This window comes from Cydia amplana, chromosome 1, assembly GCF_948474715.1.
Source record: "Cydia amplana chromosome 1, ilCydAmpl1.1, whole genome shotgun sequence".
Taxonomy (NCBI): domain Eukaryota; kingdom Metazoa; phylum Arthropoda; class Insecta; order Lepidoptera; family Tortricidae; genus Cydia; species Cydia amplana.
Window position 1 is genome coordinate 8,230,901 of NC_086069.1, and position 20,216 is coordinate 8,251,116.

At 40.5% G+C, this 20,216-nt stretch overlaps 4 protein-coding genes across 5 annotated transcripts in view; 1 reads left to right on the plus strand and 3 right to left on the minus strand.

Moving 5' to 3' along the window:
• LOC134647290 (ovalbumin-related protein X-like) overlaps positions 1-20,216 on the minus strand; it is a 283,884-nt gene that overhangs the window by 148,874 nt on the left and 114,794 nt on the right. The gene's annotated exons all lie outside the window — the stretch shown is intronic.
• LOC134663192 (golgin subfamily A member 5) overlaps positions 1-20,216 on the minus strand; it is a 379,694-nt gene that overhangs the window by 82,391 nt on the left and 277,087 nt on the right. The window lies entirely within an intron of this gene.
• On the minus strand, positions 3,574-5,328 carry LOC134662922 (CCR4-NOT transcription complex subunit 9). Its single transcript, XM_063519231.1, has 2 exons — positions 4,248-5,328; positions 3,574-3,658 (listed from the first exon to the last, which is right to left on the minus strand). Exons 1-2 carry the CDS (start codon positions 5,138-5,140, stop codon positions 3,643-3,645), a joined length of 909 nt encoding a protein of 302 aa, XP_063375301.1. The 5' UTR covers positions 5,141-5,328; the 3' UTR covers positions 3,574-3,642.
• LOC134647631 (HEAT repeat-containing protein 5B) overlaps positions 6,656-20,216 on the plus strand; it is a 55,644-nt gene continuing 42,083 nt past the window's right edge. The window contains exons 1-17 of the mRNA XM_063501990.1: positions 6,656-6,808; positions 7,030-7,241; positions 7,571-7,718; positions 9,878-10,095; positions 10,343-10,440; positions 10,619-10,782; positions 11,155-11,288; positions 11,827-11,977; positions 12,715-12,846; positions 13,735-13,891; positions 14,537-14,725; positions 15,795-15,913; positions 16,467-16,603; positions 17,371-17,555; positions 18,623-18,717; positions 18,925-19,085; positions 19,575-19,749. Coding sequence (XP_063358060.1) covers positions 6,683-6,808; positions 7,030-7,241; positions 7,571-7,718; positions 9,878-10,095; positions 10,343-10,440; positions 10,619-10,782; positions 11,155-11,288; positions 11,827-11,977; positions 12,715-12,846; positions 13,735-13,891; positions 14,537-14,725; positions 15,795-15,913; positions 16,467-16,603; positions 17,371-17,555; positions 18,623-18,717; positions 18,925-19,085; positions 19,575-19,749 — 2,601 coding nt within the window. The 5' untranslated portion in view covers positions 6,656-6,682. The remainder of the gene's footprint in view (positions 6,809-7,029; positions 7,242-7,570; positions 7,719-9,877; positions 10,096-10,342; positions 10,441-10,618; positions 10,783-11,154; positions 11,289-11,826; positions 11,978-12,714; positions 12,847-13,734; positions 13,892-14,536; positions 14,726-15,794; positions 15,914-16,466; positions 16,604-17,370; positions 17,556-18,622; positions 18,718-18,924; positions 19,086-19,574; positions 19,750-20,216) is intronic.

Genomic DNA, 20,216 nt, shown 5'->3' on the forward strand with positions numbered 1-20,216 from the left:
AATACGAGTGTGGGTTTAAGAAACGAACGGTAGTGAGTTTCTTAATAGGATCACACGAGTGTTTTAATACCTAATTATGTACAGTTACATACACTACTTTATCTAAACACATACTTAAAACGAATTAAAAGATCAAATGGCGGTGAATGAAAATTTTTTCAAGCATGTCACGCATCCGTAGTTTTTTTAAATTACTAGACAAAAGAATGAAGTCCCTAATCTCATGTCACTCGAGATCAAATATCGTGCGGTTTATAATAAAAAAACATACTAAATTGACGTTTCGTATCGATAACTATTTTAATACCTATATGGATACTAGAATAGAGACCCACTTGAGTATTGACTGCTGTTCCAAATTTAAACTCATAACCTTACAACAATCTATAACATTATGTACATTAAAATACAAATTTTCCTACTACCACAGATAAGAAAGTTCTCATAGTAAAATTTGTTGTAATAAAGCTGGTCATTTCCTACGGTTTCTGAACGCATTATAGAGCACTAATGACATGTGTGTAGATAAAATTGTATTATATTACACTTCTTATTAAATTCATCTGGGTTTTATGAAATAAAAAGTAAGTATTCGAATTATCCGTTTTATCCGGATATCCGGATACTAAAATAATAAATATTCCAAATATCCGGATACGAAAAATGGGCGGATATCGCAAGCCCTAGTCTGAGTTACAAGGGTGTTATCTCGTAAGTGGTTCAAGCGAAGGCACGGAGACCTAAATAATTGGTTTCAGTCATCACGTCCCGTTTGATACTTTGTTAGATGATAGTTTTGGTGCTATTGTTAATTAAAAAACACATCTGGATCACATGAACATATATTAGATTTTATTTATTTATTTATTTATTTGCTTGATATGCTCATGTGACCAGCTGACGGTGATTCCACCGCGATACAACCGGCTGACGAGTTTTTTTATTAACAATAGCACCTAAACTATCATCTGACAAAGTATCAAGCGGGAGGCGATGACTGAAAAAAAAAATTTTTTTTACATGTTCATGTGACCAGCTGACGGTGATTCCACCGCGATACAACCGGCTGACGATTATTTTTATTAACAATAGCACCTAAACTATCATCTGACAAAGTATCAAGCGGGAGGCGATGACTGAAAATAAAATTTTTTTTTACATGTTTATGTGACCAGCTGACGGTGATTCCACCGCGATACAACCGGCTGACGATTTTTTTTATTAACAATAGCACCTAAACTATCATCTGACAAAGTATCAAGCGGGAGGCGATGACTGAAAAAAAAAATTTTTTTTACATGTTCATGTGACCAGCTGACGGTGATTCCACCGCGATACAACCGGCTGACGATGTTTTTTATTAACAATAGCACCTAAACTATCATCTGACAAAGTATCAAGCGGGAGGCGATGACTGAAAAAAAAATTTTTTTTTACATGTTGATGTGACCAGCTGACGGTGTTTCCACCGCGATACAACCGGCTGACGATTTTTTTTATTAACAATAGCATCTAAACTATCATCTGGCAAAGTATCAAACGGGAGGCGATGACTGAAAAAATATTTTTTTTTTACGTGTTTCGGTGGCTGCCATTCCTCAACCCACCAACGGAGCGGCAGCTGACGTCCACGAGGATTCATCATACGTAGCCGTTAACCACTATAGGAGTTATCGCCTGGGAGGCGATTGGTCATGGAAACCTGTTCGTGGCTCGCGGTCTAATACATTTTCCTAAATTTTGTATTTGACAAAAGGGACGCCGCATTACGTGAAACACCAGCCCAGCTGTAAGCGACCTTTATTAGTAGAATAGGCGAGAAATTCAAACTTTGTACCCGAGATCCCCTTCGCGCCTTAATTTTCAATTGATTATTGATTACCTATACCGGTTACGGTCTAACGCTACTTAGCACGCTAGATGGCGCTGTTCTATGTAAACATAACATGTAAATATCAGGGAGACCGAGCTTTGCTCGGAAAACATATAAAAACCAAAAATGCGCGTTTTCCCAGAGATAAAACCTAGCTAGATCGATTTTTCGCCCCAGAAAACACCCATATAGCAAATTTCATCGAAATCGTTAGAGCAGTTCCCGAGATCCCCGAAATATACATATAAATATACAAAAATTGCTCGTTTAATAAGATTTGCATGTAATGTTATTTAACTCATAGAATTTTTGTTTAGTTTACGAATCGAATGTTTGAGCAAGATAATAGTCCGACAAGAAATTGTAGAAATTAAATGTCCCGTTTGCAGACTTTACTTGGTCTAAGATCTAACAGAGGTTCCCAAAGAGTAAAGCAAGGTAAGTATATGAAAAGTATGTTATCTGGGGGCACGGTAGTGCCTCCGCCAAGACGAGCAAACGAAGCGCAAGGGCACTACCTACCGTTTAGCTAAGCGTTTAGTTAAGCGCTTCGTCGTTTTTTTTAACCCTCATAACTTGAGTTTGGATTATACCAGATAAACAAAATTCTCGGGATATGATGTCAATAGTGGACTTATTAAACATAAAAAATTTCAATTGCATAGCTCTTATACTTTAGATTTTATTCATATCTAAAAAACCCCGATTTCGTCACTGACTCACTCACTCACTGTTGATCATCAAAACCTCTAGAGTACTTCCTGAAGTCCTAGAACGCTGAAATTTGGTATGTAAGATAGTATTAGTACACAAACAAAAAAATTCAAAAACTTGAAATTTTTTGCCCCTAAGGGGGGGAAAAGGGGGGTGGAATTTTGTATGGGAAATCAATAACCGCTCAACCGATTTAGTTGAAATTTGATATGTAGATAGTTTTTGTAATGGGGAATGGCATATAATAGTTTTCAACACCAAAATCACCCAGTAAGGGTGAAAAGGGGGTGGAAAAGGGCGTTAGGGGAAAAAGAGGGTTGAAGTTTGTATGGGGAATCGGTAAAAAGCAGATTGTATAAAAGATGCCCCCAGGTGCTTATTTCAGGATTTTTAATAGTAGGTATTTAAATCAAATGCGCAACCCTTTAAATTAGGGGATGGAAGCAACTTACAAAAAGAAGTGAAATCCCACCAAAAACATTTTCATGTAAAATGTTGCCAAGACGAAACCATAAGGCTCGCACTGACAAAAAGTTATCAGATCTCTTGTAGAGCCAAGCTTCTAACTCTACAAGCCCTAACTTCACAAACTCTACACCTTAGTCAAAATATATGTGGCTTGGCCGTTTGGTTACTCCAAGAACTATTGTATTATAAAAAATAATGAATTGTGAATACATTTTTCACCTTACGTCCATGTGACAGTAGCGAAACGGCCAAGCCACATATTTTGACTAAGGTGTAGAGTTTGTGAAGTTAGGGCTTGTAGAGTTAGAAGCTTGGCTCTACAAGAGATCTGATAACTTTTTGTCAGTGCGAGCCTTATGGTTTCGTCTTGGCAACATTTTACATGAAAATGTTTTTGGTGGGATTATTGTTTGTCTTTGTCTCACTTTTTTTAATTCCCTGCTGTAAATTTAGCATGGTGAATATGTTAAGCAACTATGTATTTAAATTAAAGGGTGTAAAAAATTAACAATTGTGTATACATGCCACATTATGAAAATTTTTATTCTTAAACCAGTCCACTACATCTGCATACAAAATAAGTGCTTTCATCTTGTTTTGTACCTAAAAAAAGAAATACATAACATATAAAACCAATTCATGTTCAATCACATAATATTCTACATTAATGTTAGTGAGTAGGCATATTAATATTAATAATGAGGTGTCAGTCAAAGGTTCAAATACATATACATATAGCAATAATTTAAACAGTAAAAATGATTGTGAAATGCATTTTGGTTCTAGTTAGAAAGGGGTTCAGACCCACTACAGAAAATGTAACACATTATTTCCATGTAAACTACTCTACTGTTAAAATTAAACTTAACATTAAGATAATTAAACTTATAACAGAGGCTGTAAGATTAGTTGAGTATCACATAGAAACAATACACTACAGCAGGAGATCCCAACCAGTGGGGCATGCCTCCCCTGGGGATTGTAGTATTTGTAGTGAGACAACAAGGGTAAGCAATGCCTTGCCAGTAAAGTAAACCCACAGGTTTTTACCACAGCAAAAATTAAATTGAGGCATAGTGGCATGAAAATACTGTTTTTAACCTAGGGGGGCTCAACACCTAGAGGTTGGGAATCTTTGCACTACAGAGAGAACACTGCAGTGGGACTTGAGCTCCATAAAAGAGAAGCTCACATGTTCTGTTGAGCCGGGCTCGCGGGAGGAGGCTGGGCTTCTAAATTCTTAATCAGTTGCGCAAGCCAATGCTTCGTAGAGTTGTCTTCCTGAAGGCAGGCTGTGAACGTAGCATCCCGCAGCTGATCCGGAAGACATTGTCTCAGTGCCTCCCTGGCCCTCGGGTTGTCTGACAGACGGAGGTAACAGCGAACTACATGCTTCAACAACCTCGCAGAAGGATCCTTTGCTAAAGACAGCACCATCTTTCCGAGTATCATGGCTACATGTGAAAATCTATCATAGGTTTGACAAATGTAGCACAAACCACTGTCATCTAGCAAAATCTTTTGGAGTATGAATGTGGCAACCGTTTTAGAAAGTTCAGACCCATTTTCCATAATACGCAAGCACAGGGGTATTATTTCTGTGGTCAGCAGAAATGTTATAACTTCCTGTTCATCTGTCTTCACCAATGCTCCAATCACTCCGAGACTTGTCAATCTCAAGTATTCAAAGGGTCTAGTTTTCGAGACTGTGTGGAGAAAGGGGTACAGGAATAATGGAACATGGGCTTGAAGGAATGCAGACCTTGTCTCGGGATGAGAGGCTACACACTGCATCAAGGCTAAAGCGTTGCATACACGGTTGCTTTGATGCGCGGTAAGCGTCGGCGGGATCATTGCCACATAGATGTTCGTAATCTCTTGCAACAGCGCGGCTATGGTGCCAAAGCTGTGCCATAGCATGGGTGCCAAGTCGGGGACCACTTCTCGCTTTTTACTCAATTCCAGGAGAGCATTCTCCCTCGTCTCTGGATTACACAGCTCCAGGATCCACGTGTAGATCTTCTCGCGGTCCACCACGGCTTGCATGTTGGCCGGACTTTGCTGGGCGCTCATGTTGTTATTCATTGCTGCAGCTCAATGGAAGATTGTTGAAATACTATATACTTGGCACTGGCTTATAATAGAATCTTAAGTATAGGTCAAAACTCATTGTTCACTAAAACAAAACAGTTTCTAATTCATATCACAAATTATCAAAAATACTGAGGCTTGTCTTGACAAACGTCAAAGTAAAAAGGTAGACATTTTTATTTTTTGTCATGGCCTCCGAACATCCTCCGAATCATTAAAATGATTATAGATTTATAATAACAATGATACCCACTGAAAAATAATTTTCGGTGGGTATCAATATATAAATATTTAAACAGTTTTTGCCCTTTGTTTATTATGAAATTAATTAGATAAAGCTGGTCAACCAAATCTTGTCAGTAAAAAAGGCGCGAAATTCAAATTTTCTATGGGAAGTTATCCCTTCGCGCCTACATTTTTCAAATTTGCCGCCTTTTTCTACTGACAAGATTTAGTTGACCATCTATATCTATATAATTACAAGTTACAAAGAAGTATTTATATCCAAAAACCGTAAAAAAGCATCACTGTCGCCTGTCACTTCACTACAACATCACTAAAAAAAAAACCTTGCAGCTGTCATGTCATTGTTCTGTCAGATTTGTGTGCACCAATCGTGTGTATCGTGGATCCTTTTCCTTTTAGGATATTTTTATTTCAGTAGATAATTACGTTAAAAAATTTCATTTATTTATTGCATTTATATAAACAATTTTCTCCTTCAATATGGATTTAATATTTTAAAGACTATGTGAATGTAAGAAGTGTAAAGAGCTCGGTCAGCTGTATTGGTACGCGTTAAATTGGTAATAATATTCTTCTTAATAATTTTAAGAGTGAGCATTTTTAGGTCAGTTTGAGACCAGGGTAGTACATCTATTTTATAGCTATCCATATAATTGTTTACGTATTCTCCCAGACCCCAATAATTGGCTGACGCCATAGCTATTTCGGACGTATAAAATAAACAATGCCTTTAGTGTACCTACTTGAACAGTCATGTGAACATTAACTGGCTGGGAACTAGGCAGGACATCTATATAATGTTACAGATGTGGATTATATAGATATAGATGTGTAATATAAATTAATAATCTACTAGGAGACACAGATCATCAGAGTATACACATATACATGTCTACTATGACAGGAAGTTTCTTGTTAAAACAGCTTGGTTTATGATTTATGACACACAATGTTTTTGACTCATTGAATATCATCGATTGCAAAGCGGCCATTACATGATTTGTAGTTTTAAGAAGTATTTTTTATAATATGTAATATGCAGGTATGCTAGTTTTAAGGTATATAAACAGCTATCCCTGTTGGACCAACTACAAAATCGCAATAAAAAACCGTTGTTCCATTGAAAACTCTAAAACATGGGACCATGGGATTGTTTTGTATCCCACACAAATTGTAAAAAGTTAGAAAAGTTGTTCAGTATTATGGATTTTTGGATTTTGTTGTTGATACCTGCCTTACCAATTGATATTTTATTATAGTAATAAAACAACTGTTATAGTTTGCAGAATCATGGAGGTATCACACTCCCTTACCCTGAACGAAACGGCGCTGCAGCAGCTGCCTGATGACAAGAAACCACATTTCATCTTTGAATGGCTCCGATTCCTTGACAAAGTTCTTGTGGCGGCTCATAAGGTACACTTCTTACTACAATTTTTTTTTTTTTTTTTTTGCTCTCTTTGAAGAGAGCTTCTTAGCATCATCATTTATGTCTGCTGCTGACTGAGTTTCATGACATTCTAGATGCAGCAGTGTCATTTTACAATTGGATTTTGATTGTCATGTTGTTTGTTTTATTTATCACCTCTCTCACCACATCTCAGATTAAAACAATATTAAATCCTTTCATTTTCCAGTCTGACATCAAAAGCTGTCAGCAAAAGCTGGTAGCACAACTAGTGAATCTCCTCCGAGAAAACCTGGGTTCTCCGGCTCGACAGCTGCTTGCTCGCTGTCTGGCCACACTCTTCTCTGTTGGAGACACCTTCTTACTGTTTGATACTGTCAACAAATGCAATGATATCATTAAAGTTAAAGATGACTCACCTTCTTACTTGCCAACAAGACTGTAAGTAATGTATTATGTTATTATGATGTTATTTCCAATTCCAAGGAACCTTTAGCTGTATGATTGAAAGGAAAAAAAAAACTAGATATCAATGAAAGTCTCTAAATTTAGAAATTCACGATGAGCTATACATAAAAGTAATACATATGTATAACTATCTCTCAACCTCAATATGCACCCCACAAAGTCCTTCTTATTTTGTTCAGGAGGTTTTTATATCTGGTTGGGATTCATACGGAAACCTAGGGTTTTCCACCACCACCACACTTATATAATAGTTGTTGTAGGAACAAATGTTTAGAAACTTTAAGGTTTAAAATTTATTTCAGAGCTGCAATATGCTGCTTAGGGGGGATGTACGAGAAACTGGGTCGGATGATGGGGCGTTCTTACGAGGAGACAGTGACGACTCTAGTCAGGTCACTGAAGAGCGCTGAGTCGCAGACAAGACTGGAAATCATGAATACATTGGAAAAGGTAAACTTGTAACATTTGTGTAGAACTATAATCTGTTCATATTGTTTTACAGTATGTTCTAAACAATTAAAGTTGTTAGGTTTTTAGATCGAATAAACGCTGGTGGCCTAGTGGTAAGACCATGCTAGTTTCAATCCGGAGGTCGCGGGTTCAAACCACGGCTCGTTCCAATGAGTTTTTCGGTACTTATGTACGAAATATCATTTGATATTTACCAGTTGCTTTTCGGTGAAGGAAAACATGGCGAGGAAACCGGACTAATTCCAATAAGGCCTAGTTTCCCCTCCGGGTTGGAAGGTCAGATGACAGTCGCATTTGTAAAAAACTAGTGCCTACGTCATTTCTTGGGATTAGTTGTCAAGCGGACCCCAGGCTCCCATGAGCCGTGGCAATATGCCGGGATAACGCGAGGAAGAAGAGAGAAGGTTTTAAGATCGAGAAAATTTGTAAAATATTTATCTTAGCAAAACTGATTTTCATTAGGTATGGTGTTATTGAGTTACGTTGAGTTTCTCAGTTTTTACCAGGAAGACGAACTAAAGTGATAATGTTGTTTTTCCTGTACACCGTTTGTAACATTAAACGGTACATTGCAATTAGAATTAATTACGATAACTCGCGCGCTGTAAATGTGTCATGGCTACGCCTGCTTCACTTTTTGTTATCTCTGTACTATAAAGAAATAGTTATTTTCGATACAAGTGCGAAAAAGAGGAAATTCGAAACGAGTGGAGTTAAGTTCAGAGAACACGAGTTGCGAATTACCTATTCGCACGTGTATCGAACAACGTTTTACAGTACATATGGTACTTTAAAGTTTCGACATACGCACGAAAAGTGCTATTTTACGCACTAGTGCGGAAAAGTAGCCCCATATGTACTGTAATATTAATAAAACAAATACAAAATATAAAGAAATTTAAATTGCACAATAAGTAAGGGTTGGCTTTCCATCTGTCCAATGCGTTTTAGTCTCACATTTTGCTTAATGGGAGAGTGAGACGCAATGACAATGGACAGGTGGAATACCACCCTAAGCTACGACTTTATTACACTTTCGTGCGAAATTCACCTATGTGTGAACAAATACATCAAAATCGTCTGCTTCTATTACGATCGTGACTCTCGGTCGTCAAACGTGCTAATGAGGTGTTGTTTTATTACCCCCTTTTTTTCATAAAACTTTACAAATACAAGTCAAAAGATTGAGACAAAAGATAAATAGCTAATTGAGGCTTGTAGTGCGTTTATAAATTACACCATTAGAGTCTATCACAGTACCTATGCAATATTTAAACGTACTGACATCGATATAGATTGTAAAACAAGAGCATAGAACAACCCATTTTGTCCAGGGCATTGTATATCGGTCTCGAGCAGAGCGAGTTCTGTATGTTAACTTCGATTGCGAGGAAAATACGCACAAATATTGTATATTTACAATACAATACAAATCCTCTATAGATTTGTACGTTGTGTGTTGTGTATTGTGCGTGTTATATGATTTTAAATTCGGGATTATTTTAATTAGTAAGTACTCTTGCTGGGAAGGCAATGCTCACAGCACCCTGCCCGGTGGTTGTATGGCAGGTTTTGGTCTCTATTGCTAAGTCAATAAGGGCCTACACACGTTAATAAACACGAATTTTACAAGGGAAAAAGTGAAAAGCATATTGAGATATTTGAGATCAGGGATGTTGCGAACATCCGCATCCGCATCCGCAACCGCGGAACTTCCGCATTATTTTCAACATCCGCATCTGCATCCGCATCCGCATAAAATCGATGCGGAGCTTATGCGGATGCGGATGTCGAACAAGTCGGTACAGGAACGTCTTAACGGCGGCGTAAGTGCTAGGTAATTTCGTCATTATTACCTATAACGAAATCGTCTAGATCCAGAAAAGTCGGCCAAGTTAGGTACTGTTTATTAAATATAACGCACCTATATTCTTGCTTAATAAACGTTTCTTTTTTTTTTAATAAAAAAATACTAATAAGGTAATATTTGACGTTTTTTAAGTACCTAATCTTGACATCCGCATCCGCATCTGCATCCGCGGATGTGAGCCTTTAAATATCCGCATCCGCATCCGCGGATGTCAAAAAATCTGCATCCGCAACATACCTGTTTGAGATAACGGTATATTGTTTTTCAGATTTGTGTTGGCATGGGCTTAGCCGCGCCCGGGGCCTTGCGAGAGGTGTCTCGGGCCGCGCGCGCAGCGTTGCTGTCAGACCGCGCGCCCGCCGTCCGCGCTGCGGCGGCGAATGCACTACGACACATGCTGCCACTCATGAAGCTGACTGCAGCAGACCTAGATGCGATAGCCGCGGCTTGCTTGAGAGCCGCGCAGCCGACTGACTACACGTTAAGGTAATTTGATCCCTGTGCAGCCAAGTTAAGAGTTGATATTTGCGAAACTCGGCCCCGCGACAGTCGTCCGTGCTGCGGCTGTCAATGCGATCCTACCTCGGAAAGCTCAGCTTAGATCTAGATGCCAAAATGAAAAGAAATAATGTTTACATACATACATACATTACATACAGAGATTTGATGATGAGATTACATACAGAGATGAGACAGAGATTACTTTTTTAAAATTATTTCTTTCTGTTTACAGATGTGCGGTATCAGAATTGCTTGGCGCTTTAATAGCGGCAACTCAAGCGGGCGAAACCTCAAATTTGAACAGCAAACTCAAAGTGGGTGCACAGGCGGGTACGTTTTTGAAAATTACGTTTTGATTTTTTATCACTACACTTTCTTAAATCGCACGTTAATAAGCCATAAGCGCTCCCATATCGTGTAATGTCACTCCTAATAAGCGCGATCATAATACTTGTTAGGTAATCCTAAAGTGAATTGTCACATTTAACAAGAGATTATAATTTTTCAGTGCAACAAAGCAAAAAGGACCCACCAAAGAACGTGGTATCGTTAGACGAAGCGCTGAACCTTCTCATGGGTGCTTTCTTAAGGGGCGGCACCTCTTTCTTGAAGGGCGAGCTTATCAAGTCAGGATCGGGTGTAAGCCGCGAGGTCCGCGTCTGCGTTACTCATGTAAGCATATTTTAAAGTATGTATTAAGTATAGACAATGTAACAAATAAAATATAAGAGGATAAATTTAATATATTGCGACTTGTTGTGTCCGCAATTTTTGCAGCGGAAGTAGATGGCGCTGTACGATCCCGTACAACGCGGTGATTAAACAAAATTTCAAGTGGTAATGTTTGACAATTTGGTTGGTGAAGTACCGCGCTATCTTCTGTAAGAAGCTTTCAAGTTTGTGGGAACAACATTTAGCACTACTTTTCGCGTCTTAGATTTGTGATAGTAGTAGATAGACAGTAAGAGACTTTTGTTTTGATTTAGTATTTTTACCTCATTCTATGTCCAACTAACTATTATTATAAATTGATTCGATTTCCAGGCGTACGTGATATTCGTCCAGAACATGGGCGGCGTGTGGTTGGAGCGTAACCTGACTACTTTCCTCACTCACGTGCTGGACTTGGTGGCGAATCCCAAGGCCGCTAGCTCCCACGTCGACGCTGTTTATTCCAGGTACGCAGATTGTAAAGTCCTAAGCCGTAACCAGACGAGCTGGGAAAATCGACCGATTGGATCAGGAAAATAATTGGCGTCAATCTCATCTAGCGTCTACGCGTACACATTTTAATCACCAATTTGCATTCCATAGATACTGGCTTCGAAAATTGGCATTTTTGTGTCCGCACCTGCTGATTTGATCGGGGAATCAAATTGGCGTTTGAGTCCTCACGGACAATTTCATCGGCGAAAAATTGTCTCGTCTGGATTTCACTTTATGTCAAAAAGAATAGAAGGATGATTTGGGGTGTGTTTTTTATCTGAAAGTTGAATTATTTGCGTCAGTGTCAGTACGTTCTAGAATCTAGTGCATTATTTGGTGACTAGAATATCAGTTGTTGTCAGAGGTGCTTTAAAAATCTAGTTACCATAAAACATTTGCACCATTTATGTTATCTGTCAAATTTTAGGTATTTTTTATGATGCGCTACTGTCGCGTCTTTGTATTTCTTAGTCTATGGTCTGTACTAATAACTCTTGTGAATTTCTACAGGAAATGTATAAACTACATTCTACGCAACACTCTCGGTAAGATGTTGGGCGAGAAAGCGCAGGCTTCGGCGTGCCGCGAGATCATTCAGATCGTCATCAAACAGATGAACAGCATCGACTTCAACCCGGAGAACGCCAAGGATTGTAATCAGGTTCGTCGTTTTTACCAGTTCATTATTAGGTATCTTATACATACCTTTAAACAAGCAATTCTTGCATATTTATATATATATATTTCGGGGATCTCGGAAACGGCTCTAACGATTTCGATGAAATTTGGTATATGGGGGTTTTCGGGGGCGATAAATCGATCTAGCTAGGTCTTATATCTGGAAAAACGCTAATTTTTAAGATTTTATTTGTTTTCCGAGCAAAGCTCGGTCTCCCAGATATTAATTTTTATAGCAAAGATATCAGCTGACAATGGGGTGCATTTTAAAAACGGTACCTGAAATAAATCTGTATGGAATACGTTTTTAAATTGCGTTGTCGGATTTTCAACACTTCTATCGCTATCTATTGGCACTTCTGAAGTAACCTAAGTTATATTGAGTGACACTAGATGGCGCAAGTAGTATAGAGTTTTTTTTTTAGTTTTTGTAACGTTTTAAAGATGACCAAAAATGTTACTATATACAATAAGTAAGGTATATATCCTTCGCTTGTCTAGAAGTATTTAAAAACTTTCAACGCAATGTTTACCCCCCAAAGGTTGAATTTCAAATAAGCCTTTTTAGCTTTACAACATTTGAAGAATGTTTCACATTTGAACCACCTTCAACAGTTTAGACTAATTTGCGTTGCATGTCGATACTGGCTATATAACGTAGCGCTTTCTATTTATGTAAAGGCAGACTGTTCTATGTTCACAAATTATCATATTTTTTAGGAGACACTGTTCAGCCAACATCTGCTGGTATGCGCGTTGATGGAAGCGGGTGAGCTCACGCTGCAACTCGGTACTTCAGTTCAAAACCTCGTGTCTGATACCTCGCTGAATATGATCGACGCCATATTCGCGGTAAGTGAATAAAAACCGGACAAGTGCGAGGCGGACTCGCCCAACGAGGGTTCCGTACTTTTTAGTATTTGTTGATATAGCGACAACAGAAATACACCATCTGTGAAAATTTCAGCTGTCTAGCTATCACGGTTCATGAGATACAGCCTGGTGACAGACAGACGGAGAATGGAGTCTTAGTAATAGGGTCCCCTTTTTACCCTTTGGGTACGGAACCCTAATAATAGGGTCCCGTTTTTACGCTTTGGGTACGGAACCCTAATAATAGGGTCCCCTTTTTACCCTTTGGGTACGGAACCCTAATAATAGGGTCCCGTTTTTACCCTTTGGGTACGGAACCCTAAAAATGTAGTAAAACTGGTAAAAAATTGTGTGTAGTAGTACCAGACTCTCTTCTATATTGGGCTACAAGACGGCAGACCATCCAACGTGCAAGGGAGCAACCCTAAATTGAAGGACTTTGTTACGTTAGTGAAAAGTTTAATGACATTATTCATAAACCCGTTACTGGTATGAATTAGCTATGAATCGTTTGTCTTTATCTGTCATTTTGACTTATGTATTTGTAAGAAAGGGATAAAACATAATTTAACTAAAACAGGCCCGTAAAGTTTCATGAATAAGCGGGTTCGTTTTTGCTTTAAGCCACAGGTCAGGGCTTTCATCGCGCACAGTTCCTGGCGGCCTAGCCAAGGTGACGATCGCTATCGCTTCGCCACCGAATCGCTTTGTGTCTCTCAATCACTCTTCCATATTAGTGTGACAGTGACAGTTGCGTTTCGTTCGCTACGGAGCGTTAGCGATTGGCATGTTGGCTACGTGGCCTGTACTGTATATATTTTCGAAGGATATCAACCACCGACAGTCGAATTAAAGTGTTATGTATAGGTACTGGAGCACCCGTGCGTAGCAGCCCGCTTGGCCGGTGCGTGGTGCGTGCGGTGCGTGTGCGTGGCGCTGCCGTCGCAGATCACGCCGCTGCTGGACAAGTGCGTGGACGCGTTGGACGCGCCGCGCTCGTCACCCACGCCGCATCATATCTCTGGTAACTACTCAAATAGTCGCTAGAGCCAGGCGGGGCTCACTCCGCAATTTCGTCGCGTCGCTACAAGTACCCACAAGTACATGCGGCCCAGACCAATTCTGGTGTCTAGGCTTATTAGTTGCCGCGCACCGCTACGGAACGGACGACTGCACACCTACGCGACGCCACTTGTGCGGTCATATCTGTCGTAATAGATGCGTTTTGTTAGAGAGTGAATCTTCTGTACCTACTACTAACCTAGTACTATTATTTATTCTGGGCTAGAGCGCCCATGCGTGGTGTGTGCGGTGCGTGTGCGTTGTCGTTGCAGATCACGCCGTAAGTTGCTGGACACGTGGCACCCAGTCATGGGTACCCATGCTGTTTGTAAAATACCGAACACTGGTAGTACATTTTTATACACGAGCTGTTCTCGACATTTCCTGAGAAGACACTGCTACTGTGATAGGTGGTCAAGTCAAATATTTTTATTCTAGTTTCACTGGAAAACTACTGCTTTAAAAAAATCATTTAATCACTATACAATGAAGTATTCATAGGTACGGCACGTTATGGTAGGTATATACTTATGGTGCGGTACAACACAGGAAGTATTTTCAGTCTTTTTATCAGTGTCATATTAATTATCACATATTTCTCTCGCAGGATATTCCGCAGCCCTGGCAGCAGTGCTGGGCTCAGTTCGTCTCTCCCCTCTCGGCGTGCCGCACGGCCGAGGCAAAGTGGCCTTCAACGCGGCTGAACAGTTGCTAAGATCGGCCGGGCAAAGCAGTCGACTGACCGCTGCCAGGACTAATGCTGGATGGCTCATCGTTGGAGCTATTTGCACATTAGGTAATAAATTGTGATTTACAATAGCTTTAGAATGTCTCTCCTCTCGGTGTGCCGCTCGGCCGAAGCAAAGTAGTCTTTAACGCAGCAGAATAGTTGCTGAGATCGGCAGGGCAAAGCAGCCAACTAGCGGCAAGAACTAACACTGATTGGCCATGGGCGGGTTAAAGTTTTAAACCTGGGTGTGTTTCATTTTTTTCATTTTCAAAAGGAAAAACAGAACCCTTAAGCTTTGGATTCCTCCGAAAACGGTGCCGTCATATTACGGCCGCTATATAGCGTTGACTGACGTCACTAGATCGTTGTCTATGTAAACAAGATGGCGCGGTTTCCTAGACGGCGTTACGTTACGTTGATTGTCAACGTAACGTAAGATGACGGCCGTCATAACCTTGTCGATAGTTTCGTGAACGTTTTATTAGATAGCGGTGACGCCATTTTGAATAAATGACACGAGATTTGAATAAATGATTCCGTACTACGATTATTTTCCTCTTCTGATGATATTTCATCCTCCAAGTAAATTATAGATGATCAAGCAAATCTTGTCAGTAGGAAAAGGCGCGAAATTCAAATTTTCTATGGGACGTTATCCCATCGCGCCTACATTTTTCAAATTTGCCGCTTTGACCTTGGTGGATGACGGTGTGTTATGACGCCGTGGTACTTTCCACATGTCGCCACCGTAAAGACGGCCGTCTTTTGCTGCCGCTATATGACGGCCGTCATATGACGGCACCGTTTTCGGAGGAATCCAAAGCTTTATAGGATCAGTCGTGCGTCTGTCTGTTTGTCCGACCATTTCCCCCCCTTTATCTCCGAAACTATTTGTCTAAAATTTTGACAAAAATACACAAAATAGTTCTTTACCTATAGATGACAGGAAAACCTATTAGAAATGTGCAGTCAAGCGTGAGTCGGACTTAATGTACAGAACCCTTGGACCGCGAGCCCGACTCGCACTTGGCCGGTTTTTTTAATGTACCTATCAATAATCAGCAGTTAGTAAGTTAGTCAACTTTGAGTAACGCTTTTTTAGTTTATCTACAAACGTTCCAATGTCGATATATAGGTGTTCCCGTGGTGCGTGGACTGTTGCCGCGAATGCTGTTGCTCTGGAGGAACAGTTTCCCGAGATCTGCCAAGGAGATGGAGTCGGAGAAAGCCAGAGGCGATGCATTCACCTGGCAGGTTGGTCTCTTACCAAAATTGACTAAAGTTGATTTTCATATAAAAGTTTACGATTCTTAATAAGCGTTTTTATGTGGGGCCTTGGGGAGGCTTACACGTGGAAGGTTTCCAGTAGCTTCACCTAAATTCCATTCCTTATATAGAGGACAGTCATCTTACATGACTCTCCGTATATGGACTACATTCCTAACCTAATATGGAGGAGAGTCATATTACATGCTTCTCCTTATATGTACTACAATAATAATGTATCATTTTACTTATACTTACATTACAATACGAAACAGTTATACTTTTTTGTGGTCTTTAACCATTTGACCGCCAAAGACGTCAACTGACGCGCGCCTACAGCTCAATAACAACCTTCGTTCATCCCGACAAGGTTCACAATGGCGTGGCGTTCAAAGGGTTAAAAGCTTTCATAGAATTACCTACACAGAAAACCGCAATACAATAGTGATGTTACACAATACAATTTCGTTCTCGCGTTACAATGAAGAAAATCCACAGATTATGAATGGATCCAACTGTCAGTACTGTTTCTTTTGAATAGGTTACATTGGAAGGACGCGCCGGAGCGTTGTCGGCGCTCCACAGCTTGCTGATCCACTGCCCATCGCTGGTCAACAGCGACGACACTGCCAAACGGTTGACGCAGCCGATAGACGGAGCGATTGCCGTTCTTACAAAGTATGCATAAGGGAAGGAATGGAAAGATTTGCGAGGTCCTGGTAGGCTTCCGTAGCTCAATTGGTAAAAAGCAACACACGGATTGTGGAGGATGCGGGTTCAAGTCCTGCCGGAAGCGTAACTTTTTCAATTTTTTCCTTTAATATAAAATTTACAAGTAAGTCAAAGTTTGAAAAAATTAAAAATACCATTTTTATTTCAACGAATATGATTTGTAAATGTTTAAGTTGTCAAAAACTTACTAAACTTAATATTGAAATTAAATTGGCACAAAAATATTTTTCACGTGTTCAGAAACTTTGCTTTATTACACGGGCTTGTTGCATTGCAATGTTGAGTAAACAAAAGGCTCATTACATTACCCATTGATTTTCTAATAGGGCAAGGCAACGTTTGTCATTTGTTAATTTGTCTGTGATATGGCGTTGGCTACCGACCATAGAGAAAAAAATACATAGAGTGCTCACTCCATACATCAGTTTTAGTACCAAAAAGACTATTAGCATCTAGCATCGAGTAGCGGAACTATCAGTACTGCTACTTGACAATAGATGTAGCACCGACCGGAAAGTCTTATCTCAACAGCATAAGACTTTCCGGTCGGTGCTACATCTATTGTCAAGTAGCAGTACTGATAGTTCCGCTACTCGATGCTAGATGTAGACACTGAAATTAATAGTCTGAACTGATGTATGGAGTGAGCACTCTTGTCTTACTTATTTCTCTATGCTACCGACTTATTTAGACGATGATTATTTGTTCACCAGTGTTGGCGGTGTACTCCGCAACTACGGCGGTTCACTGAAAGCACCGGCAGCGCTGCTGAGACTCCGGCTGTACCAGGCCTGCGCGGCGCTGGGGCCGGGCTCGCAGCCCGCGGCGCCGCTGCTGCGGCTGCTGGCGGGCGAGCTGGCCGGCACGCCGGACCCGACCACCGCTAACCTAGCCACTGGTCAGTACAGCCACAAAACAGATACAGTACAGAAATCAATCTACATACAAAGTGCGCTCGAGCAACGCACACATAGACACTGCTCACAGACACGATATCTCGGACCGGTTGGGACCAGTGCGAGCGCGAGTGTCAACCGCTTGAGACACGCGTCGGTGAACTTTTTTGTGCAATAATGGAGAAACAAAAAAAGTTATTATAACTGTTCAGTGGACGGTTGTTTAAATTCAACATTAAATGGTGAATTGTCGTTTTTTAAGCTACCAGTGGTTTCAGAGAGGTAAGTAGGTATCTGCTTGTATTTCGATGGTTCGTTTTAACGTTAAACAGAACAGTTAGGTAGGTAGGTAAGCACCCCACCCGGCGATACGACTGCCACTACTACTACAGTTTTTGTGCATAAATCATAGTTGACAACCCTAGAGCGACCGCCGAGCGTAGGTATGAAAAATGAAGTACATACATGTGATTGACTTCTGTACTGTATCTATTTTGTGGTACAGCACCGGCGGCGCTGACTTACCTCTACCAGCTGACGCTGTCACAGCCCGAGAACACTGAAGTAGCACTTGGTTTGTTGCAGTGCGCTGACTAGTCTGACTTTACTGACTTTCAGTATAAACCGGCCAAGTGCGAGACGGACTCGCGCACGGAGGGTTCCGCACCATCTACAAAAAATAGAGCAAAACAAGCAAATAAACGGTCACCCATCCAAGTACTGACCCCGCCCGACGTTGCTTAACTTCGTTCAAAAATCACGTTTGTTGTATGGGAGCCCCAGTTAAATCTTTATTTTATTCTGTTTTTAGTATTTGTTGTTATAGCGGCAACAGAAATACATCATCTGTGAAAATTTCAACTGTCTAGCTATCACGGTTCGTAAGATACAGCCTGGTGACGGACGGACGGACGGACGGACAGCGGAGTCTTAGTAATAGGGTCCCGTTTTTACCCTTTGGGTACGGAACCCTAAAAATCATCATCTCATTGGTATGACCCGGGGTTACAGTCCGCGATCTCCGGATTGAAAGTAAACATGATATGAATTATTATTTCTCTTTATTTAGGTATGCTGCGAAGCGCTATGCATCCCCATGATACGATTTTGCTGGGAGACGAAAGTTGGATCTACGACACAGATCATGCTGAAATTGAAGAACAGGTATGATTACCATTCTAGTATTTTTCATTTAAAAATAGGCTTTTACACTTTAAAGTGGTGACCGCCGCTGCTAAGCTACATTATTACTACTACACTGTTGCCACTTGGCATTTAGGCGAGGTGGTTTCGACGGGTATTGCGCAGAGAATTTACATTAGAAGATATCTTTGGGACTAAGTTTAGAGTTTCATATATTTTTATTTTTAGCTGATATCGCCGCTCAGCGCTAGCGGCTCGGGAGCCCTAGAGCACGATCCCTGTTGCTTGTACCGCGGTGGGGCGGCCGCGCAGCCGCTAGGAGTGGCGGTCATCGACGCCTGTGTCGCACTCTTCCCGCACACGTTCGCCAGGGCTGCCAATAAACACAGGTGGATGCTCACAGTATTATAATAATTTATTTGCCTGAAGTTGATAAGGTGTATGTCATAACACAAATAACACCTTATTTATCAAAAATACAACCATTTTATATATGCGCTTATAAGTTATAGTTATTCACAAAAATACACTAATCTCGAAAATAATTCTAATCTAACCTACAAATAAGCAGTCTTAGAATAACTCGAAATTATTCAGATAATTATAGTCTTTGATAATTATCGGGATAATTATCCGATAACTTATCGGATAATTATCCCAGGTATGGATGGTGCTATATTTATTTTCTTTGAATTCTTTGATAGTAAAAAGTAATGATTGGGGCGTTTTTATAGGTATTTTAGGTTTAAATTTTTAGGTAATTATAGCGATAATTATCACGATAATTATCATTGATAATTATCCTTTCGAACCCTGCTCGCAATAGCAAAATTTAAATATTTTTATGAATGAATTATGAATGAATGTATTTTCCATAGGCAACAAATGTTGGAACACTTCACGGAGTGCATCAAGATGTCGAAGGGCACGCGGCAGGAGGCCATACAAGTGAACGTGTACACCGCGCTGCTCCTGGCGTTGAGGACGCTCGCCGAGCAGAAGAGCTCGCTAGGGCAGGATGCCGTTAAGACGGCTGCTACTGAACTTATTATTGTAAGTAAATTATGAATGAATGTCATTTCCATAGGCAACAAATGTTAGAACACTTGACGGAGTGCATCAAGATGTCGAAGGGCACGCGACAGGAGGCCATACAAGTGAACGTGTACACCGCGCTGCTCCTGGCGCTGAGGACGCTCGCCGAGCAGAAGAGCTCGCTAGGGCAGGATGCCGTCAAGACGGCTGCTACTGAACTTATTATTGTAAGTAAATTATGAATGAATGTCATTTCCATAGGCAACAAATGTTAGAACACTTGACGGAGTGCATCAAGATGTCGAAGGGCACGCGGCAGGAGGCCATACAAGTGAACGTGTACACCGCGCTGCTCCTGGCGTTGAGGACGCTCGCCGAGCAGAAGAGCTCGCTAGGGCAGGATGCCGTCAAGACGGCTGCTACTGAACTTATTATTGTAAGTAAATTATGAATGAATGTCATTTCCATAGGCAACAAATGTTAGA